Source organism: Eutrigla gurnardus (genome assembly GCF_963514095.1).
Source record: "Eutrigla gurnardus genome assembly, chromosome: 23".
Lineage (NCBI taxonomy): Eukaryota > Metazoa > Chordata > Actinopteri > Perciformes > Triglidae > Eutrigla > Eutrigla gurnardus.
Window position 1 is genome coordinate 5,104,825 of NC_139934.1, and position 24,574 is coordinate 5,129,398.

Sequence of the window (24,574 nt, forward strand, 5' to 3'; positions counted from 1 at the left end):
TTAAGGCCTTTCCAACCACATATCCAATTTTGGTATCAATCGGATCAATGGTATAGCACAAGTTCGATTTAGTACGACCCCTGTGAATGACCAAAAACGGCCAAAAATTGCACTTTTTGGAAATTTGTGGCAGCGCCAAACATTACTCAATTTGATTAAACTTGACATGTACAGTGTATCACAAAAGTGAGTACACCCCTCGCATTTCTGCAGATTAAGTTTATCTTTTCATGGGACAACACTGACAAAATGACACTTTGACACAATGAAAAGTAGTCTGTGTGCAGCTTATATAACAGAGTTAATTTATTTTCCCCTCAAAATAACTCAAAATATAGCCATTAATATCTAAACCCCTGGCAACAAAAGTGAGGACACCCCTAAGAAACTACACCCCTAAATGTCCAAATTGAGTACCGCTTGTCATTTTCCCTCCAAAATGTCATGTGACTCGTTAGTGTTACTAGGTCCAGGTGTGCATAGGGAGCAGGTGTGTTCAAATTTGTAGTGCAGCTCTCACACTCTCTCATACTGGTCACTGAAAGTTCCAACATGGCACCACATGGCAAAGAACTCTCTGAGGATCTTAAAAGACGTATTGTTGCGCTACATGAAGATGGCCAACACCCTGAAACTGAGCTGCAGCACAGTGGCTAAGATCATCCAGCGTTTTAAAAGAGCAGGGTCGACTCAGAACAGGCCTCGGGTTGGTCGTCCAAAGAAGCTGAGCGCACGTGCTGAGCGTCACATCCAAATGCTTTCTTTGAAAGATCGTCGCAGGAGTGCTGTCAGCATTGCTGCAGAGATTGAAGAGGTGGGGGGTCAGCCTGTTAGTGCTCAGACCATACGCCGCACTCTACATCAAATTGGTGTGCATGGCCGTCACCCCAGGAGGAAGCCTCTTCTGAAGACGGTACACAAGAAAGCCCGCAAACAGTTTGCTGAAGACATGTCAACAAAGCACATGCATTACTGGAACCATGTCCTATGGTCTGATGAGACGAAGATTAATTTGTTTGGTTCCGATGGTCTCAAGCATGTGTGGCGGCGACCAGGTGAGGAGTACAAAGATAAGTGTGTCATGCCTACAGTCAAGCATGGTGGTGGGAATGTCATGGTCTGGGGCTGCATGAGTGCTGCAGGTGTTGGAGAGTTACATTTCATTGAGGGAAACATGAACTCCGACATGTACTGTGAAATACTGCAGCAGAGCATGATCCCCTCCCTCCAGAAACTGGGTCGCAGGGCAGTGTTCCAGCATGACAATGACCCCAAACACACCTCCAAGACGACCACTGCTTTACTGAAGAGGCTGAGGGTAAAGGTGATGGACTGGCCGAGCATGTCTCCAGACTTGAACCCAATAGAACATCTTTGGGGGATCCTCAAGCGGAAGGTGGAGGTGCGCAAAGTCTCAAATATCCGCCAGCTCCGCAACGTCGTCATGGAGGAGTGGAAGGGCATTCCAGTGGCAACCTGTGAAGCTCTGGTAAACTCCATGCCCAGGAGAGTAAAGGCAGTTCTGGATAATAATGGTGGCCACACAAAATATTGACAGTTGACATGTTGTATGTTAATATTGACAACTTTCACTAAGGGGTGTCCTCACTTTTGTTGCCAGGGGTTTAGATATTAATGGCTATATTTTGAGTTATTTTGAGGGGAAAATAAATTAACTCTGTTATATAAGCTGCACACAGACTACTTTTCATTGTGTCAAAGTGTCATTTTATCAGTGTTGTCCCATGAAAAGATATACTTAAATATCTGCAGAAATGCGAGGGGTGTACTCACTTTTGTGATACACTGTATATTTGTATTCCTATGCATGTGTAAGGTTTGTGTGCGTGTGTGTGTGTATTTGTGTGTGTGTATGTGTAAGTGTGTGTGTGTGTGTGGGGGGGATGCAAAAGAGATGAGATCTGCAAAATCCATGGTTCTCACAGCATTTTCTTTGATTCAAGTGTCTGAAGTAAAACATAAAAATGTGAGCAAAGTCCCCCTATATCAACATGACCAATGCAACCATGTCTGCATCATAATTCATCATAAAATAATAAAGTTCGGGATGGATCAAACGAGCAGTGAACCCGAATGTAAACAAGGCAGCCAGGCGCCTCCATTTGTTTATGCAGGTGCACCTGAGGCTCTCCGGTTCTCTCAGGCTGAGAGTAATAAATAGCCAGGGCCAGAATTCTACATTTCTACCTGTCTGCAAACATAGAATATAGAAATCTTCACAGCCGCGATCGTAACTTCCAGAAGCACTCGCCGCGGCCAGAGTGCCCGCCCGACGCAGTGCCGAGCTCGGACTTCTACGCTACTCTCTGCCGCCCCTCGAGACTTGGGGAAGAGCTTCTCAGAAAAAAAGATTTCTATGGTGGGAACCATGAGGAAAAGCAAGCCCGGGCTGCCTCCGAAGCTGCTGGAGGTCAGGCAGCGGGCCGTTCTCCTCAGTATTTGCTTTCTCCGGTACCCACACCGCGGTGTCCTACGTTCCCAAGCGGGGGAAAAACGTCATCCTGCTGGGCAAGAAACACCGCGAACCCGCCATCAGCGATGAACCCCACCAAAAGCCCATAATTATCATGGACTACAACAGGAACAAGGGCGGTGTCGATAATCTTGATAAGGTAGGCTTTTATCATTATTTGCGGTTATTCACACATTTACATGATTGTTACTGTACCGGAGCTTCCACGGGGAAGGCTGGAGTTTCATGCGGGCATTAGAGGCCCAAGAGTGGGGCGCACACTTGAGACCACGCCTCCGTGAGCTGCAGCACCCTAATTTCCGTACTGTATTTCGGTTTATTACATTCACGTTGGCCTTCGCCCAATGACAGCTGGGATCAGCTCCAGCCCCTCCGCGACCCTGAATACAGGATAAGCGGTAGACAATGGATGGATGGATGGATGGACATTCACGTTGTTTGTATTTTGTATGTTTGTGTAAAGTACTTTATTATTGAAATAAATGTAATTTCAAAGTTCAACATTTTTCATGTTTGATAGGCTATTCATTTATGGTATCCCTTTTAGGGCTTCTAGATGGAGAGTGTGATTTTTATGTATTTTTTGTAATAACTCACAAAGTAATAATCTATCAAAATCAGTGTTGTTGCTAATCATTGACATATCCCAGACTGATAATCACTGCTGAAAAAAATTCCACTTTGCATTCACCAAAAAGAAAAAAAAAAAAAGTGCCATTATGTATATTAACTGGCATTTATAGGGTTAAAATTATGAAAATGAACTCACATTTGATATACATGATGAGAACAGGAGTTAATGACCAAGAAAAAAAAAAAAAGTTTTGTTTTTTTCATGTTTAATATTTTTAGATATGGTCCAGTGACCTGAAAGGGCGTTAAGAGGAAAAACAGGACTTTTTTAAAGGAGGCCCTGAGGGTTAAACAAAGACACAATAATATTGCCGTGGTTCAAAGATGACTCACTGAATATTATTGTCACTGTGAAAGACAGAACTTTAAAAAGAAAAGAGTATGATAAACTACAGTTCCAAAACAATACACTAATTTACATACATGTATCGTAATAAAGTAAGAATAATAGAATCAAATAAATGTATTATTTATAATAAGTTATGCAACATTTAGACTACCAGGAAAAATATAGGGAACTAATTGCTAGTAAACCATTAGGTATTGATGATATTGATGAAACGACCGTTAAATATTATGATAGTTAACTAATACCTACTAAATTATTCATGGGACTAATTATCCTTAGGAGGAGGAGACAAAAACATAAAAGTGAAGGGTGGGTTATAACGTAAGAGCCATCATAAGGATTCACAGAAAATGTGACCAATTAATAATCATGTGAGCTAGTTCTCAATGAACTAATCATTAGATAATTCAATTACTCAAGACTAGCAGTCAAGACTGCAGTTTGTTCTTCATCGTCTCCCTGGTAACTACTCAACACGTTGTGTACCTTATTATAAAGTGTTAAATTGCTGCCTGACTTTGACCAGACGAGATGTTTACCATAAAATACACCCGTGTCATCGGCGTAAAGTCACAATGAAAATCAACAATCCGATTTACAGACTGTAGATTTGACCCGGTTTTTTGGTAAATATGGGACTGAGCACTCTCATCGTCATTCCCTCCTTTTTGCAGAGCTTTATATTCTTTCATTTACTCACTACATAGTACTAAAACACATCTGAAGAGCAGTTGTACTACTAAAAAAACTGAATGTGAATGTGACGTTTTTCAAGTTGTAATCTGTGCAACTTGTTTTGTTAATGATGCACTTCTCTTCATGGACCTGGAACAAAGTCACATTTTTTTTTTTTTTTTAAAGAAGCTGAAAATAATTCTGAACATGGGCCCTCTGACGTTTGAATTGTATCATCAAAATTGCATACTAACCTACCTCCAATGTAGACCTGTGGTTACCATGGATACACATTATACATTATAGCAGTCTGAGCTTTCCACTGGATCTTCACGCTCACTCTTCTCTTCGATACCTTTCAGCTGAATCGAATGAAACGTGGCATCATCACCCACTTCTTTGGCATATCCACCTAAAAATAAGAATTATTTCAAAATCATTCAATCCGTTACAAATAAAATAGGGTTCCAATACTTCCACATTGAAAATGTTTGTACCGTACCATTTCCCATGTCTTTACAGCCGCCAATTGTATCGTACGTGCAAAGGTCACCTACGGGTCAGTTGAAAATCGAGACAAAATCACATCACTTCATCTCTGACATTTCAGTGGCTTCGTGCAAAAAAATAGTTCATTTCAAGGTGAGGGAATTCTGATGGTGGCATTAACGGGATAAAGGAAGGCTAACCTTCAAGAGGTGAGGCATATATGTGCTCTTGCGTTGCATCCGGGTCGACCCGTTTATCCAGATCGGTGCTCTGAGGCTGCTCCGGTCTAAACATATATAAATATATATAAAGGAACTGCAGTGAACGTAACAGTAAGGTTCAAAGTGAGGGAAGAGAGTGTTGCACCAACCTGTCACTGGATGGATCTGTAAAAGAAGACATTTCTATCTTTATTTTTATTTTTTGCCAGCAAAATCTCCTCATTTCTGTGCCATTTACCGCCTCTGTAATTGTATTCTCACCCTTGGACTTTATGTAGCGATACACTAAGAGCAGGAGGATGACCAATACGGCTCCAGGGAGGACTCCGGTGAGCAGCAGCACAAGGGATGGACTGCTCTCAGGCCTGGAAACTGCAGAAAGAAACATCGTTAAAATATCCCTAGAACCACCAATTATCGTCATTTTTTAGTGATCTGAAGAGGGAATTTCCCAAAACCTTGAATTCACTACCATGAATATGTTTGTAGCATTTTGTCCAGGTGAAACCTGTGTGATTAAAGCTTACGGTGTACGGTGATGTTGACGGCGTTGCTGACATCTCCCGATGCAGACTCACACCAGTAAACTGCGTCCCTGTATTGCAGGTGGCTGATGTGGCATGTGGATCCGGTCATGGTGCCCCAGTCGTAACAGTGGGACAAGAGGCCGGTTTCAGTGAACCTCATCACCTTCCACTTGCTGGAGTTTCCCTCGCAGCTCAGCGACACGGACTCAGACGAGAAGTGCTGCACTCTGTCGGGATTCACTGTGAGATTCACTGTTGGGCTGAAATCTGAAAATAAAAGAATGATTAAACAACACATAATAATGCCTCAAACTAAGCAAAAGGATATTTTACAATTAAGGACAGTGGAAATGAAATGTTAGATTGTGATCCTTTTGTTTAAAACATATAATCAATAAATGAATCATTGATTTAATTCAAAGTTTAATTTAATTCAAGTTCAATTTTAAACTGTGGACACCCTCAAATTATTTTTTAATGAACAGTTATGTAGCGGTTGATCGTTTTATTTTGTTATTATCGTTTATTATCTCATATTCAGACTTGCATAATGACTATTTCACAAAGATATGAGCTTTATGTAAATTAAACGTGATAATGTAAAGAAGGGGCAGGACTTGATAAGCTTAGCTTCCTCCTGTCCCTTTTTGAACTTTTTTTTTTTGTCTTTTTCATATTTGTATGATGTATTTAATGAACATAAATTCCAGCCAGGAATTTGAATAAGGAAATTAAAAAAAAACTAAAGAGGGGCTGCTCTGTAGATTTAGTTCAGAATAACTATGTTCGGTGAGAGGAATAAAGAAAGCAGGTGTACTGACCTCCAGACCAGATAAACCTCTGTGCACTATACTGAGTGTGAGACACTGAGTCTCCTCTTGCAGCGCGACACAAATACCCGGTGGTGTGTTCCTGCCCACGAACGCTGATAGAACTCTGTCTCTTCTGCTTGCTGGCGTGTAGCGGTCTACGGCTGTAGGAGCTGCCAGTGTCTTTGGGGACCGCCTTGAACCAGTAGAACTTCCATCCTGCAGAGGGATGTTCAAGCCCACCACAGCTCAGATTCACCTGGGCCCCGGGACTCAGCCACGATGGAGACACTGTGAGGACCGGCATCGGCGCATCTGTCAGAAAAAAAGGCGGATTTGTTTTACACGGTTTCTTTTCTTAAAAAAACTCTAATTAACAATTAAATAAATGGAACTTACTGAGATATATTGTCAATTTCAAGTCTGGACTCCACTGAGTTGAGGGCCGCTGATGGGATTGGTTTCGGCCAGCACATCTGTAGGATCCACTGTGGAGATTAGAGGCGCTCTTAATCATGTATTGTCTTTTCTTGGGAGGAATTATTGAGCTGGACGTTTTCCATTCGTATTCCCATCCATCGTTTCCTCCGTTCTTTAGCTCACATTTTAGAGTGATCCTCTCTTTCGCGTACATCTTCGGCCAGTTAGGATGTATAGTCACAACAGGCCTGTTTGTCTCTGTTCATATTAATAACAATAACAAGAAGAAGTTCATCTGCCACATGGTTTATGGTAACAGACAAAATCGAGAACAATAAAGGAAGGGAATTGTGCAATCACCTTGAGTTTGTCCAACGTAGAGGAGTGGATTCACCACTAAAATAAAGAGCAATACTCAATTAGTCTTTTTATTTGGAACATTATTGCAGATAAAGCAGCTATCACAACTTCCTGTGTTGAGTCGAGCCAATAGTGTTAATAAAAAAAAGGAAAACGTGAGCTGCTCTCTCAGACAAACTTTAAAAGTGACTTGGACTTAGAAAGTGAAGCATGTACTCACAGAATACCTCCAGCATACAGAACAAAGTGCACCTCATCCTCACATCCAGCACTGCAGGAACGAAGAGACAGAAATGTCATCTTGTCATGTGATATAATTCACTGCCATGTAAAAACCTCGACTAAGTTCTTCCGTACTTTTAAATTCCCCACTGTGTTCTCTGTCTGTCTGTCATCATGTTTTTTTAAATAATTATTTTACTTTTTTAAAAAGTGTTTTTAAAGGCAGGGTAGGTCATTTGGAAACATCACAGAAACTTTGACTTTGAACACATCACCAAACTGAAAAAAAAACCCCGCCCTCTTCGTTCAGACCTCTGTTCAAACGTTTCATTATATAAAATATTAATATTGCAAATACATATTGAACCTTTTGGTAAGAAATCCTTATTCAGGCCACTAGATGGTGCAGAGGAGGTTGTTTTTGTTTGTTTGTTGGTTAAAGCCAGCAGGATTTCACTTTGTAGACTGCAATAAACAGTTGGAGCATGATGCAACATTTATCACATTTATCACGGTGAAAATGTATCACAACATAAGTTATTACATTTTTTAAAATCATATTGTGACAAGAATTGTGATAATATTGTATCATGGGGTCATCTGGTGATCCCCATCCACACTTTAACCTTTTTTGTCATTTTAAATGGATGAATTATTGGATGTTATTTTCTTTAAAATGAAGCATGATTTACAAAATTAGCTTTAAAGCAGATGCAAACTCACTGAACAGGCAATCCTGCTAACCTGACCTATACTGCATCAGGTAAACAGATACTGTAAATGCCAATACATTAAGTGGACAGAGGTGTACGTACCATGGAGGCAGACCCCCAGTCGACAGACCCCCAGTCAGCAGACCCCCAGTCAGCAGTACAGCACTGCATGCAAGGAAGCAACTCAAGCATCGGAGGCGGCCAACCTCCCAGTGGGGACAGAAAGTCTGTTTCCTCTTCTGACCTATCAACTCTGTGGTGATGAGCAGCCAAAAAAAAAAAAATGATGGGCGGAAAGTGGGAGCGAACATGTAGTCTGGTCGGGCCTGATAAAACGTTTTCTTTTTGAAAAAGTAAAAGAAAATTACAGCCAGCTGTTTTACATTAAATTCTTCCAATGTACCATCGCAATCCCATTATTAATTTAATAATCAACATGCTGAAGTGGTCTGTACCGAGTCATCAACATGACATCACATCGAAATGTCTTTGGAAAGGAGAAACGCTGCAGTAAGATTAACAGACAGACATGCTAAATGACACACTTCATAATCTGTAGGGAAAACATTTCTACAAAGTAAGAGTTTTTACTGCTGCTTAAATGATTTCTTGCAAAAATACACTGAGTTATTATGATACTCATGAGTTTGACCATAGGAACATTCATGTTTCGAGCCAGCAGTCTCCCATAGAACAAGGCAGCACAACAGTGCCCCCTACTGGTGAAGTTGCTCTCAGAGTGGCAATGCATACACAGAAGCAACCAGAACCCAGGCCCCTCCTACTGTGCAGCGCTGCAGTATCAGAACTGTAAATACTGATGTGCATTACATTGGCCTGGGGCCCGTTTCACAAAGCAGGTTCAACAAACTCTGAACCTAACCCTGAACTCTGAGTTGACCAACTCTGAGATGGGCAACTCTGAGTTTTCAGTTTCAGAACAGCGGTTTTGAATTAGTTCAGTCAACTCTGAGTATGTAAACTCTGAGTTACCCGCGTGCCTGCCGACTCTATAAAGCCATCATCAATGGAGCTCCGATACTACGATTCACCATGGCAACGGGGAGAGCGTCATTAGATATTACTGAGTGTTTATGTAGAAAACAAGCTCATCCTGAGAAAGCGGAGCAACGTAACTGCAGCAAAGTAGCGATAGTTAGCGTGGCAGACAACTACTGCCCGATCTAATGTGTATAACTGAATGAAACAGTCTATTGATCTAAAGGTAATAAGTCTTTATTTTCAGACTTCCACAGCGACACTGTGGTGTAATGTTTAACAAAGCCGCCCACGGCGCAGGCGACAGCGGTTCAACTCCCGTAGTTAACAAAGTAGCGCACTGAATGGATTATCTTTTTCATTGGGTATAATCCCCCCAGGCACAGAAACAAAGTGGCGTCAGTAGAAAATTAAGCATAAGAATATTGCGCAAATACGTTGACTAAGGCGTATGATTTTGATCATATTTCACATATTAAACAGTAAATATAAGCAGATATTTCAACACAGAAATGTACTTAAACATTTCATAAATCTCCCGTTCGCAAAAACACTACCTCCGCAAAGAATCTGGTTGCGGATTATGTCCATGATATGAAATGTTGAAAATGTCGGAGAATATTGTTTAGATAATATCTAATGTGATTGGAAGGAAAGGTTGCAAAATTGTCTCCCAACGCAAAACTGCTAGAATCACTTTTATTTCCATATCGATTAGGTTGACGATGAAAGGACGGCACATTTTTTCAGAGTTGGTTCAGATTCCAGAGGCGGAGACATGTAGGGAGAAACTCAGGGTTTGTTGAAGCAAACCTGCTAGCGAGCAGGTTAGGTTCACGGAGTATGTTACCCGGGTAACTGACTCAGATTTATGCTGAACTGGCTTTGTGAAACCGAAAAACCAGAGTTTCCCTCATCTCAGGGTTAACTAACTCAAGGTTTTCACTAAACCTGCTTTGTGAAACGGACCCCTGGTCTGCATATTATACTTACCTACTTCTGTATTAATAACACTGTTTCTGGTTAGTGGGGCACAGTAGCTTGTTGTGGGGGAAGTTGTGACAAAAAACAACTGAATTTCACCATTACATATCTCTACCGTATACTGCAGTTCAACTTTTGTGATGTTTTGTGAATTTTCCCAGTTGGATGACAAAGTGAGCTTTAAGCAGCAGCATGAATAATTACTGACACTTTGTGAGGCAACAGGAGCCTCATATCTACCGGTATGCAGGAAAGAAAGTAAAATATATCATTTTCAAAGTCGTAATTCAAACTGGTCTATTTGTGTGAGAATGGTGTGAAAAAGAAGGAAACGGACCGTGTAAACTGAGAAGCAGAAGATGATGAAACCTCCGGTCCCACACTTAATGTGATACATCTTCATTTTCTCTGCAGTTCCTGATTTCATCGAATATGCTTGGTGTGTCTTAAGCTTTCTCTCCACAGAATAGAAGCATTTCCCAGAAGCAGCGTGAGGATGGGACACGCTGTGCTCCGTGTGCTGGGGTTTCTCTGTGAGGACTTTGTTTAAATCATAGTTCCCATCGATGCAACGTCTTAAATGCCTGATGTTGTTTGTTTTACAGCCAGTTTGATAATGTATGACGATGTTTCAAACTCTGTTTCAGCTCTCATCCTCTACTGTGAACCAGCTCAAGGTAATTACACAGTTATTCTTTTGATATTCACTCGGGATGAAGCAGTATCACCTTTTAACTGTAGGATAAGTGCAGTGACAGGAAATAAAACATCTCACTTTCATGCATCTTGTGTTGGTTTCTAGATGCTCTGCTGACCATTGAGCCAAACTGGTCCACTTTATTTACCGGAGAGTCTGTTACCTTCATGTGTGACATGAGGGAAGGAAATGACAACGACTGGATTTACACGATCATGAGGGATGGTCGCACTTTTCTCCCTTTCAACGGACATAAGAATTATACATCACCTCTAACTACAGTCTACAGTGGTGAATATCACTGTGTTGGTGATTATAAGTGGTCCAGATCTCTAAGAAAAGAAAGTAATAAAGTCTCTCTAACTATATCAGGTAAGTTCTCAAAGTTTTACCTCATGACAAATCACTTATTTATGAGCCATGTGAATATGATCACCCTGTTTGATAAAGTGCTAATATGATATAATGTGATATGAGCTTAAAGTTCTTATATATAATGTATGAATGTATATAATATCCTTTGTTTAAAGGAGCAATCATCACATATTTAATCATAGTATCTGTTGTGAGAGAGTAATACAGGACGGTACATCCTAGAAATGAATGCATCTTGATGTACAAAGTGTCCCTTATTAGTGATAAGAGTAATGTATCAAACTGGGCAGTTTGAAAGTGGCGCCTCCTTCAGGGGAAATGTTGTCTTTTATTATATATATTATATATATTTGTGATATATTGAACTGATTTATTAAAAAGAAAAAGGAACCATCTGTGTTACACAGACAAAGATGTGATCCTGCAAACTCCTGCGTCCACCTTGTTCAAAGGAGAGTCGGTGACGCTTCGCTGTCGGGATCGTGATCAGAGAGAGGAGGATGCAACCTTCTACAAAAACGGATCATTGATAGAAACGGAAATAAACCGTCAAAACACATTTGAAGTGACGACTTCTCCGACGTCAACCGAGAGCTCTTACTCGTGTAAATTTGAGGACGAAGAATCTGAATCAGTAAAACTGAAAATGCAACGTGAGTACTTTTCACATTAAGGAGCTGCAGACGTATAACCTTCCCAGAGTGAAGCAGAGGGAGTTTTTATTCTCTAGAATCCACGTTAGTTTAAGTTAATCTACACTTTCAGAGGTTAATGTATGTGATGGTCACCGTTGATTGATTTCCATCAGGTCGCTAAACCTTAACTATATACAAAGATTTAAAAGAAATTAACATTACTACATTATTTTCTTCCATTAAATGTAGCAGCACCAAGAAGATAATGACCATATTCATGTCTTTGTTCTACATTTAACAGCACGACCAAAGGCCCGTCTCAGCAAAGGCTATGAACGGAACAATGTGACCCTGACCTGCTCTGTGGGACCATCATCATCACCATCATCACCACCATCATCAGCATCATCCTCTGGTTGGAAATATTTCTGGTACAGAGGCGATATATCCTCTGAACCACTGACCACACAAGATTACATTCTCCTCTCAAACGGACAAATCCGTGTCTCACAAAGAGGACTCTACTGGTGTAGAGGAGGACGAGGAAACCCAGTGTTCTACACGGAGTACAGTGAAGGAATAAGTGGTGAGTTGATATGGAGAACACAATGTAGAAATAATCCTTATTCATAATAAAAGATATTTGACCTTTAATACACTGATACTGTTGAATCATGGACAGTTCAAATCAGGCCTGTTGTGACTCTGCAACCCAACTGGCCTGAGTTATACTCTGGAGAGACGATCACTCTTGTGTGTCTAGTCGAGGATGGAGGAGACACTGAGTGGGAGTACGGATGGTCGACACCCAACTCATACACACCTCAAAACCCACGTGACCACATGATTAGGTCATCACTCAGTGGAAAGTACCGGTGCAGGGGCAGAAGTAAAAAATACACAATCTACACAGACTGGAGTGGTGCTTTCACTTTGAAACTTGATTCCAGTAAGTCACCTGTTTTATTTTGCTGAATGTAAACAAGTTTATATTATTTCAAATGTTAGTTTGGTTGATATATTTTAAGACGATGCACCTTCACACTTGTGTGACACATTTGGAGATGGAGAACTAAGTAGGATACAAGTAGTGCTCCACTGACTCATCATAACATGTCTTTGTTCTGTGAAATCATGTCCAACAGATAAACCTAAGCCTGATCTCACTGTGTCTCCATCATGGCTGAGTCCTGGAGCCTCGGTGACTCTGAACTGCAGTGTTCAGCATCCGTCTGCAGGATGGAGGTTCTACTGGTATAAGGCTGTTCCCAAACCCTCAGAGAGCTCCAACAACTCCTACAGTTATGAGCTGCTACCTGGTAGCACCAACGGGACTGAACCCTACATTGTTCATGGACAGACGCACACGGCAGGATATATGTGCAGGGCTGAAAGAGGAGATCCAGTCTACTCCACTCATTATAGTGACACTACGTTTGTCTGGTCTGGAGGTAGGTTTCTCTTGACTTTTCCATTCTTGCACAAAAGAAGACATTTAGTTATTATGGAGATATTCTAGTTAAGTTTAGGTTTTTACGTTACTGGAAGGCCAACGTAGTTTGCAGACAGGTTTGAGGTCAATGCAATAATGTCTCTATTGGTGTGATCCTTTGTTTCTTCTCACCAACAATTAAAAAGATTAAGAACACAATAAACCTGCAGGATTATTTCCATTGTCCCCTCATTACGTCTTGTTTTTCAGACTTCAATCCAGCGGCATCTCTCTCAGTGAGTCCTGACAGAGTGCAACACTTCAGCGAAGAGTCGCCGTCACTGAGCTGTGAGGGAAACTCCACTGAGTGGAGAGTGAGCAGGTTTTCTTCATATGGCTCCCCATTGTCCTGTGCTATCTGGGGGACAATGACTGGATCCACATGCATCATGAACCTCACCCGGATCAGTGGAGTGTACTGGTGTGAGTCTGGAACAGGACAGTTCAGCAATGCAGTCAACATCACTATGAATTGTGAGTTTTAAATTATTTTAATTTGAAGTATTTCAACAGTATTTCAACCTGCACCAGCTGGTCTTTCTGACCAAAACTTCATCTTCTTGGATCTTGTTCCAGACAACGATGTGATCCTGGTGAGCCCTGCCCTTCCTGTGGCCGAGGGACGTCCTGTCACTCTCGGCTGCAAGTCGAAGACAGACGAGGCTCTTTCTAATGTTGATTTTTATAAAAATGGAAAACTCCTCCCAAATCAGGGCAGAGGGGAGCTGGCTATCTCTGCAGTCTCAAAGTCAGATGAAGGCTTGTATAGATGTGAGGCTTTGAATAGATGGCGTCAGAAGTCACCAGAGAGTTGGATGTCGGTAAAATGTGAGAATGATTTAAAAAGTTAGAACTGAATTAGAAGTCTGCTTTGTTTAATTTAAACTGTGTTTTATACATTCAGGTATTCAGTAATTACATACAGATAACAATGTAACATGAGTAGCATCGAAAGGTATGTGATCAAGGATTTAAGCGAGTGTGTAGTAATACTTGTGTATCTTTCTCATGATTTGTGTGTAGTTCACAGTGATGTCTCAGTGCCCGGGTCTGAACAAAGCTCTCCACTTCCTGTCGGGTTGATCACCGGGTTGGTTTGTGGAGTTTTAATGATTATGATCCTGCTGCTGGGTCTGTATCACTGCAGAAAGTCAAAATGTGAGAAGTTTTCCTTCTTATATCACATTGATTACAGTCCGATGATAAAAAGTCAAAGGTGTAATTCCAAGTCATGGAAACAATACGATGACTTACAATATAAAATCCCTTTTTTTTTTTTTTTTTTACAGATTCAAGCTTCATGAGGTTAGTACAAGTCTGCCTCCTCTCATTCTGAACATAACAGCGGTGCATTACATGTTCCTTATTAAATCCACCTAATTTACTACGTGTTTTGGGCCCAGCAGGTCTCAGAGGACCAATCAGAGCCCAGCTGCAGACCTGGTTGATCCTCAACAACAAGTCTACAGTTCTCTTCTCCACGGTCAGCCTGAGTTATTATTCCCTTTAGGCATCATCCTTAACTGTTAAGCTAACATTTCCCCCTTTGTTTAAGAGGATATACAAATGGTTTTAACGGGATCACAATGATTGATATGACCTTGATTTTCACTGCTCTGTAGGTGATGCTTGTGTCTATGAAGAAATCAGAGGCTCCAAACAACCAGAACATGGTATAGTATATTCTTTGAGTTTAACAGAGAGAGCAGTAAACAAAGTACTATTTTTAAATACTACAATGAAATGATTCAGTTGACTGACGACCCCGCTAGTTACATATTCTGTGGTTGGGGTTAAAGGTGATGATTGCTAAGAAGGAAGTGAGTACTTTTGTTCTGTGGTGAGAATTAAATGCCTGAACAAACAAAGGGAAATCCTCTTTTCATGCATTCGTCTGATGCTTTTTACATAGAATATGAATGAACCAGAAGAAGAGAACGTTTATGTGAGGACATGATCAGCTGCAGGTAAAGTCAAGTTCAACAGACTTTGTACTACAGTAAACCAATTATTAATACATTGTCCCTTCACACCTCATATAGATCTTCCAGGATTAATGAAGGCCTCTGTAAGGAGCGAGCCAATGGAATGGATGACAACATGAAAGACCGCATCCTTTGGCAAGCAGCAATTATTGTGTGCACCTCTGCTTTCCTAATACCAGACAGCATTTTCTACAGTTGATCTATTAGCAGATCATTTACATTTAATATTCAGTTGTTCATATATTAGTAAAAAAATACATTCAATTATAATAATCCATATAATGTGTGTTTATTGTCCACTTCCTTCTTTGGTGGAGTATTTTGTCACTTTCTTGTTTTTAAACCTCCAGTAGACGACTATAAGAGCAGGTCGCTGGTTCCACAAGCAGCAATAATAAGTTGTTTGAAACATCAGCGTCGGTACACTGGTGATAGTGCAGCTATGGAGTCAGAAAATCATCAAGTTTCCCCTCTGTATGTCCTTTACTTTGACCCGGATGTGTTTAATGTTTTATGCATCGACTGTCAGCGCCATCAGACATCTTTTAAGAATAAAAATGTTTTTTTTAAAAAGCTTGGCTTTCATTATTAGCAAATGTGTTTGTCTGTTCTATAAAAATCTGTATCATAGTTGATCATCCAGCTACAATTTAGTGTCACATTAAATAGAAATCTGTGACATTTGCCACGATCCTGCCTGCAGAATAAACCCTGAACCTTGCAACCAATCACTCATAGGCTAAATACATGAACTCAATATAAATGTAAATGCTTCTCTTCAACACACGCCTTATTCTGTATCATAAAGAGAGACAAATCTCAGTGTACTCACAGAATAACCCGGCATCCTCACCGACACTCCCACTCTTCCTCTGAGAAATCTTTCCAGCTCGGCACCAACGTGAAACTTCAGCATGAGGGAAAAGTTCCTTTTAATGCCATTTTCCACACCATTTATTGTTTGACAGCGCACATAAAAAGTAAATACTGAACATAAACTACACGTGTACAGTTTGTCTAATGCAGCGGTCCTCAAACATTCTGAGTCACAATGATAATAATAATAATGTTTATTAGATCACCGAAGACAAACCGGAAACGACATAAACAAGATAATAAAATTAACTTCATGTTCAGTTATACTGTCATCTCTTTACCTACTTACTACGGTTCAGTGGCACCTATCCCAGCATGCATTGGGTTAGGAGCATGATAAGGGGTAGGCAATTTCCATATTACAGTAAATAGAGTACACTGATCCCAGTTGTTAACGCGTTTTGCACTCACTGCATAAAATAAATTAATTTACTTACCATTTTCACCAACATGAAATTGTGTCGGAGCCAATCACAGCTGAGGGGAAGGAAAGAAAGTAGTCTACCTCAGTGAGGACGGTGGTGGAACAGCTCAGGCCGTCCGATTCAGTTTCACTCAAACACCAGTGACCCAGAACCGCACATTTGCAGCAAAGAGTTTTGCAATCTCTGCAAAATGTATTCGGAAACGTCCCACAAAACAACATTTTAAAAAATGTTACAGGGAAAAACAACACCATCTGAAAACATTCAAATAATCCTAAATCACAACATTTCTGCTTTAATGCAGGGCTCCAGAGTGCGACCATTTTGGTCGCATATGCGACCAAAATTTTTATGAGTGCGACTGAAAAAAATTGTAGGTCGCACTGGTGCACCCAACGCTGCTCGGGTGAAAAAAAAAATCATAAGCGCAGCATCTCTTTATGTTCTCCTGACGGTATCGTGGTCTAAACCAATAAGAGACAGAGCTCGGGCGGGTCCTTGCCTCTGATTGGCTGTGGTCCTTTTCACACTGCTGTAAATTGTGTCAGTTCGAAAATGCGAGCGAGCAGAGCAGGTACTCTGAGCGCTTCGACAATGAGCGCTTCGATTTTCTTTGAAAGTGAAGAGAGTCAGAAAGCCTCGCCCCGAGACTAATTAAAAAGCCCAAAAATATGCCTTCAGACAGGACTGGTTGAAGCAATTTCCCTGGCTGATGTACGATGAAGAAAGGGACTCAATGCACTGCATTTATTGTCGGGAGTGCGGTCAGCATTTGGCCGGTAATAGTGCGTTTGTGGAGGAGTCAACAACATTTCGCATCGAGACATTGAAAAAGCGCAATATGTCCAAAAAGCATACTACATGCCGTGATAAGTGTGTTAATAAAGTGGCCCCTCATCCAGCTGCATTTCAGCGTCAGGCTGTATCAATCACGTCCGCTGAGGAATCTGAAATGATTATAAAATTCAACGTCGCATACAATATTGCAAAGGAGGAGTTGCCGTTCACTAAATTTAAGTCCGAAATTATTCTGATGAAAAAAATGCCGACACACTAAAGAACAAGACAGCTGCGGAGGTTGGAAACGCCACGTACACGTCATTCATGACTGACGGCGACACAGACGTCTCTACGAAGGAGTGCGTTATTGTCTACCGCCGCATTTTGCATAAAGGGAGGCCGGTCAACATGTTAATTGGACATGTCGGGTGGAGCATGGACACGCACAGTGTTTGAAGGTCCACATTACAGCATGAGAGATCATGAATAGGAAATTGTATAGTAGCCTATTCCTAATATTATTATTAAAAATGAATAGCCTAAGTAAAAATATAATTAGGCTAGGCTAAGATCACATAAACAGTTTTCCATTTGCAATCTATAGGCTAGTGACCTGTATGATCTTTTTATTGTGCCACAAAGCAAGCATTTACTGCGCTTGGGCATCAGTGTGCAGATTGGCTGGAGAAAACGGTTCCTCTGGGTGCTGATGGTGCTGCAGTTAACCTAGGCCATAAGGGGGTGTCATTATGTAAAAGGAGAGCGATAAAAAGGTGAACTTTTGGCGTTAAAGGCGACGCGATGAAAAATGTGGGTGCACCTTAATTTTGTGCTGGTGCACCTAAGAAAAAAAGTTAGGCGCACCAGTGCAACCAATGCAAAAAGTTAGTCTGGAGCCCTGTTAATGTTCAATTTCTTTCAGGCCGTGTAGCATTTTTGGCAACTGAGGCACAAAACTGTAAATATAATTAAAACTGCAAGCAGTGCTGTGACGGGCCCTCGGTCATATGCGCTCGTGGACTGCCTGCGGTCACAGGGCAATGTCGTGGACGCTACCCTTGGCGCGGCCGCCTCTCGTGGCTCAAGTTGAGACACAAGCGATTGACACCGAAAGGCATCCATCTCTCACGTGCGGTCGTGGAGTGCCTGCATTCACATGGCAGCGTGGCAGCCGCCTACCTGTGCAGCGGCAACCTCCTTGTAGCGCAAGTTTAGACAAAAGCGATTGACATTCAAAGCCATCTGTCTGTCACGTGCAGTCGTGTAGTGGCTGCATTCACAAGTGAAACTACATTTCAGTCACAGAGCTCACACACATGTCCATGCCTTCCTGACATCTCTCCTCCTCCCCCTAGTGTGACATCTCTCCTCCTCCCCCTAGTGTGACATCTCTCCTCCTCCCCCTGTCTCCTCCTTGCAAGCTAAAATGAGAGGAATTAGTTAAAAAAAATCAGGTGTGGCTTTTACTTGGAAAAGTCACAAAATCAATGACATTTCCTGTCGCCAGTAGGTGGCGCTCTGACTGTGAGGCAATATAACAGTGCAGACTTGTACAGGAAGGAACTCTAATCAAGTTTGGAAAGTTTGGAGCAGATCAGAGAAGAAACACTGAAGTTATAATAGTTTGGATGTTTATGGCAGAGTTCAACTGACAGCTGTGTGAGGTGCATGTGAAGTGTGCCATCTCTCCTCCTCCCTTTGTGTCCAGGCTGAAATGAGAGGAATTTAAAAAAAGGAATTAAAAGTGGCATGACTGTTGATCTGGTGTAAAGCAGACTGGAACTGCATGTGAGATTCACAGATTCTCCATGTGTCACTGATAGATCTCTGTCTCCCCCTGGTGGTCGCTGTGCCCCTGTGTCTCTCCCCCCTGTGTCCTGAGTGAAGATTGAGTGAAAACCTGGCTGAATTACACACTTGGCTAAAAACATTTTTTTTACCCACTTTATCATGACTTTAGGCGGTGGGTCTCAGAGGCTTTTTTGTACATCTCTACTTGGGCTATCTAGGAAAAAATATTTCATAGGTGTACGCTTAACCTAGAGGGGGGGCTGTTGCTAAGAAAAGGGCCTAAAATCAGACACATTTCATGTCGCCATTAGGTGGCGCTCTACCTGTGAGTTAAAATTGCAGTGCAGTTGTGTTCAGGACCTGACTCTTATCAAGCATGAATATTTTGGAGCAGATCGGAGAAGAAACGGTGAAGTTTAAATGCCTGTGGCGAAGGTTGAAAATAGTAGCGCAGTCATGGCTTCGCCGTGGCCACGCCCCTAGACTTTTGGAGCATCTTTGAATAACTTTTTGTCCTAAAGGCCTTTCCAACCACATATCCAATTTTGGTATCAATCGGATCAACGGTATAGCACAAGTTCGATTTAGTACGACCCCTGTGAAAGACCAAAAACGGCCAAAAATGGCACTTTTTGGAAATTTGTGGCAGCGCCAAACATTACTCAATTTGATTAAACTTGACATGTATGTTCTTTGAAGTTATGGCAACATAGGTTTCAAGTTTCGTAATTTTTGGCCCAAAGGTTATAGAGTTATGCTAATTGCGATTTGGTGGCCCAACCCTCTTATGTTCATTGGCCGATATCTTCTTCATTTTTGGCAACTGAGGCTCAAGACTGTAAATATAAATAGCATGAAAAAGACATAAAAACATGATTGGCAACAAGCAAATGAAAACTTTATTGCATGTTTTGAAAAGGATTAAAAGTGTAAAACAATGGTGGGTGGGTGGAGAGGGGGAGAGTGTGAGGTCAAATGTGGAGAAGTCAAGGAATTCAGATGAATGCAGCTTTCCTGGGTGGATGTTGAAGTCACCGAGGACAACGAGTGGTGTGTCATCATCAGGGGAGCAGCTTAGGAGGGCATCCATCTCATCTAAAAAGTCACTGATACCCCTTTTCCACCAACGCGAACCTAGTTCAAGAGCTGGGCCGGTGCCGTGCTGGTTCGCAGTTGGTTCAACTTGCGAACCTCCGAGAACCTGTTTGCGTTTCCACCGGCTAGAGAACCACGTCATTACGTCACTGTATACGTCTGAGGTTTCCCCGCAGCGCTAATTTCAAGCATAGCAGACATGTCTCTTCAGAAAAAGTGTTTATTTTGGTAAATAATACAATAACAATAAAATACACAAAATACTAAAATCACAACATTTTTTAAAGTGTAGAACAGTGTGTGATCAATAGATCGGAGTGTTTGATGTGTAGTCATCTGCAGGTTGGACCTCCGTTCAATATCGCCGATGTCCGTCAGCTCTACAAACACAAACCAGAGAACAGCGGTTTAATCACAAACGTGTCCACGGCGCTGCGAACATAGATGTTAAGTCACGTTGGTAGTTGGTAACGTTTAGTGAGCCAACGGCAGTCAGAAAGTGGCATGCTAACGTTGTTGTAAGCAATATCACGCTAGCTGGCTAGCTAGCCGGTCAGCTTACATTACGCGAGGACACATAGCCACTAGTTGCTGCTGTTACGAACGTAATCACTAGCTTGGTAAACTAAACAGAAATGTGTCGTTAGTTTGCAACGAGGTGAAACATTTTAAAAGTGAAACTTACCGGGAACGTTAGTAAAACTCCGCACTCCGCAGCGGCGTATTTTCCCCCGTTGCCTCGATCGTTAACCCCGCCCCCAGCCCCTAACGTAAGCCGGGCCCTGTTCCAGCCCAGCAAAGAGTTGGGGCCGCTCGGGAACCAGTTTTCCAGGCCGAGAGCCGGCTCTTTGTCTGTGGAAACAGGAAGAACTGGTTCGCGATTGGGCACCGGCTCCGAACCGACCCTCAAAATGCCTCGGTGGAAAAGGGGTATGAGAGGACCGGGTGGGCGATAGATCACTATGATGTTGAGCTTGAAAGGAAGGGTGACAGAGACGGCATGGAATTCAAGTGCAGATCGGGTTAGGTGGTCCAGGGGAAGGACCTGGTAGAACCACCTGGGTGAGATAAGAAGTCCAGTTCCTCCATCCTCGACCTGTTGGACTTGGGGAGTGTAAAAACGAGTAGGCAGTTGAGAGGGCAGCTGGAGTGGCAGTGTTTTCTGGGGTGATCCAGGTCTCCGTAAGGGCCAGGAAGTGGAGAGTTTGCAGGGCGGCATACGCTGAAATGGTGTCCGCTTTCTTGACTGCAGACTGGCAGTTCCACAGCCCCCCTAGTAAATTAAGTTCCGTACCGGTGGAGAATGGTGGGTAGCAGAGATTGGATGGGTTACAGCCTCGAGCGAGGGGTCTCTGGTAAAATTTTCTCCAGTGTGATGTCCTGACTGGGATAGGACACATGGCTGTGATGGGTGGTGGTTGAGATGTTATGCCCACCTCAATGGACTCCCACAGATCGACTCCCTTGTCTTTGTTCAACTGTCTTCGTTCGGCTGTCCTGATGCTGCAGCTGTAGTGACAAGCTCTTAAGGCAGGAACACACCGGCCCAACCGTTGGACATCTGAAGCGTTTGGAGAGGCTCGGACGAGGTCGGGAACACATATGTTTGGTGTGTACAGCTGCGTCGGAAGCTTTCGGAGCCGCGCGGACGTTGTCTCATCAGACTGAGCATACGAAGTCTGAGGAGGTGGGCTGTTGGACGTCTGAGCCATTGGATACTCTGATTGGCGGTGTGCTAGCGAATCAGAGTATCCAATGGCGGTGTGTGGGCGGGGCGGAAGTGAGGATGGTATTACTCGTTCCCTACTGAGACGACGTCTTCGTAAAATAATGAGCCCGAGAGCACACAACGCGAGTGTCACCCTAGCCAGAGTCATCTTTCCAGAAATGCCAAGTATTTAGTCCACAAAGGTCTTCTTGAATCGAACGAATACTGAACCAAGACTGTGTGTGCATTGTTTTTATCTGCACTCCGTTCCGTCATTTCCTGTTTTCCTGTTTTGGAGTATTGGCACAAGACTAGCGCCACCCGCTGTTAAGGAGGCTTATTGCATCTTGCGCAAGCGCAGAACGTACACGCTGCTGTGTTGTCGGAAGCACGTCGAAGCGGTGTGTACAACACAACTTTTCTGCCGAACGGGTCAGACGAGAGGCAACAGAGTGGGCGGAGAGTGGTCGGATAAGGCAGTTGGACGTCTGGGCGGTGTGTGGGGGCCTTTAAGTGCTGGGTTTACCACATGCAGGTTTAGGGTTACTATAAACCAGTATATACGAGAACATTTAATTATATAAACTATTAATATTACAAATACATATTCATCCTTTTGGTAAAAAATCCTTATTCAGTCCACTAGATGGTGCAGAGGAGGTTGTTTTTTTGTTTGTTGGTGCAGTCACTATGCAGACTGCAATAAACAGTTCAGCTTGTCTGGAGCATGATGCAACATTTATGACATTTATCACAGTGAAAATGTATCACAATATAAGTTATTGCAATACTTGAATATCGCAAAAAAAAATGTAAATCATATTGTGACACAAGAATTGTGATAATATTGTATCATGGGGTCCTCTGGTAATCCCCATCCACACTTTAACCTATTTTGTCATTTTAAAAGGATAAATTATTGGATGTTATTTTAAAGAATGAAGCATGATTTACAAAATTAGATTTAAAGCAGATGCAAACTCACTGAACACAAAGACCCCCCCCCCCACCCCACACACACACACACACAGGCAATACTGCTAACCTGACCTATACTGCATCAGGTAAACAGATACTGTAAATGCCAATACATTAACTGAACAGGGGTTTACATACCATGGAGGCAGACCCTCAGTCAGCAGACCCCCAGTCGATAGACCCCCAGTCAGCAGACCCCCAGTCAGCAGAACCCCAGTCAGCAGGCCCCCAGTCAGCAGGCCCCCAGTCAGCAGCGCAGCACTACATGCAAGGAAGCAGCTCCAGCATCGGAGGCGGCCAACCTCCCAGTGGGGACAGAAAGTTTCCTCTGAGAAATCTTTCCAGCTGGGCACCAACGTGAAACTTCAGCATGAGGGAAAAGTTCCTTTTAATGCCATTTTCAACACCATTCATTGTTTGACAGCGCACATAAAAAGTAAATATTGAACATAAACTACACGTGTACAGTCTGTCTAATGCAGCGGTCCTCAAACATTCTGAGTCACAACGATAATAATAATGTTTATTGGATCACCAAAGACAAACCGGAAACGACATGAACAAGATAATAAAATTAACTTCATGTTCAGTTATACAGTCATCTCTTTACCTACTTACTACCGTTCAGTGGCGCCTATCCCAGCATGCATTGGGTTAGGAGCATGATAAGCGGTAGGCATTTTTCCATATTACAGTAAATAGAGTACACTGATCCAAGTTGTTAACGCGTTTTGCACTCACTGCATTAAATAAATTAATTTACTTACCTTTTTCACCAACATGAAATTGTGCCGGAGCCAATCACAGCTGAGGGGAAGGAAAGAAAGTAGTCCACCTCAGTGAGGACGGTGGTGAAACAGCTCAGGCCGTCCGATTCAGTTTCACTCAAACACCAGTGACCCAGAACCGCACATTTGCAGCAAAGAGTTTTGCAATCTCTGCAAAATGTATTCCGTCCCACAAAATAACATTTTAAAAAATGTTATAGGAGAAAACAACACCATCTGAAAACATTCAAATAATCCTAAATCACAACATTTCTGCTTTAATGTTGCAGATTTTTTGGCAACTGAGGCACAAAACTGTAAATATAAATAGCATGAAAAGGACATAAAAACACTATTGGCAGCAAGCACATAAAAACTTTATTGCATGTTTTGAAAAGGATTAAAAGTGTAAAACAAAGTACACTATTGATCCACGTTTAAAAGGAAAGTTCATTTTACATGAAAAATGCATTTGCTTCTCTCATGGACCTGGAGAAGAAGAGAAAACAGATTAAAAGTTATTTAAGACATATTTGCTTTACAATTTAAAGGCATAAATCTCAAACATGCGTAATACATTGCAGCATTATTACCACGAGCCGTTCCCACTTTGACTTGAGCATAAACCGTTTCTTCTGTTACTGCAAGAGATGGTTTTCCTATGAAGAGAGAGGTGACGAGTTTGAATTATTGTTTTACATTCAATAGATGATCAACAGATGTTATCCGAAAGTCCTCAAAAATATGACGGCCTCTCATTCACATAGAATGTGCATGAATACAAATGAGACAGGAGGGAACGAGTCACAGCTTTCAAGGACCAATAAATAAAAAAATGAGGAAGCCACCTAGGATTTCCGCTGTGATCTGACCTGATTTAATACTTTCAACGCAAAATATTGGATGGAGATGTGCGAGTGACCGTACCTGCAGCCGATCCTATCCTCACATCAGAGTAAACGCAGCTCTCCTCCGGTTCATCACGGCGTCCTGATGAGACAAATAAACTACCTGTACTTTCTTGTATTTCCAGGATTGCTGTCAGTCTCTTAACTACAGCATTGCTTGCTTGCAT

At 42.1% G+C, this 24,574-nt stretch overlaps 2 protein-coding genes and 1 long non-coding RNA gene across 4 annotated transcripts; 1 reads left to right on the forward strand and 2 right to left on the reverse strand.

Annotated features, from left to right (window-relative positions):
• Positions 1 to 3,994: 3,994 nt before the first annotated feature.
• LOC311009135 (uncharacterized protein) lies at positions 3,995 to 7,243 on the reverse strand. 2 transcript variants are annotated; one of them, XM_084003107.1, is made up of 10 exons: positions 7,198 to 7,243; positions 6,978 to 7,013; positions 6,597 to 6,875; positions 6,210 to 6,512; positions 5,389 to 5,655; positions 5,123 to 5,233; positions 5,011 to 5,026; positions 4,841 to 4,926; positions 4,654 to 4,704; positions 3,995 to 4,563 (listed from the first exon to the last, which is right to left on the reverse strand). In XM_084003107.1, the coding sequence occupies exons 1-10, from the start codon at positions 7,232 to 7,234 to the stop codon at positions 4,445 to 4,447; spliced, it is 1,305 nt and encodes a 434-aa protein (XP_083859233.1). In that variant the 5' UTR covers positions 7,235 to 7,243; the 3' UTR covers positions 3,995 to 4,444. The 2 variants fall into 2 exon arrangements, with proteins under 2 accessions (XP_083859233.1, XP_083859234.1); XM_084003108.1 differs by lacking the exon at positions 7,198 to 7,243 and having other exon boundaries at positions 6,597 to 6,685; positions 6,801 to 6,875; positions 6,978 to 7,007.
• A 772-nt stretch (positions 7,244 to 8,015) lies between these two features.
• On the forward strand, positions 8,016 to 14,773 carry LOC311009096 (Fc receptor-like protein 5; the record flags this gene model as incomplete). Its single annotated transcript, XM_084003067.1, has 13 exons — positions 8,016 to 8,137; positions 10,361 to 10,428; positions 10,543 to 10,572; positions 10,698 to 10,964; positions 11,375 to 11,620; positions 11,904 to 12,188; positions 12,285 to 12,551; positions 12,748 to 13,053; positions 13,305 to 13,568; positions 13,671 to 13,922; positions 14,118 to 14,252; positions 14,501 to 14,577; positions 14,717 to 14,773. 13 exons carry the CDS (start codon positions 8,016 to 8,018, stop codon positions 14,771 to 14,773), a joined length of 2,376 nt encoding a protein of 791 aa, XP_083859193.1.
• Positions 14,774 to 23,854: 9,081 nt separating this feature from the next.
• LOC311008892 lies at positions 23,855 to 24,490 on the reverse strand. Its single transcript, XR_014596581.1, has 3 exons — positions 24,427 to 24,490; positions 24,093 to 24,158; positions 23,855 to 23,988 (listed from the first exon to the last, which is right to left on the reverse strand). It is a non-coding gene; the product is annotated as an uncharacterized lncRNA (long non-coding RNA).
• Between the last annotated feature and the right edge of the window lie 84 nt (positions 24,491 to 24,574).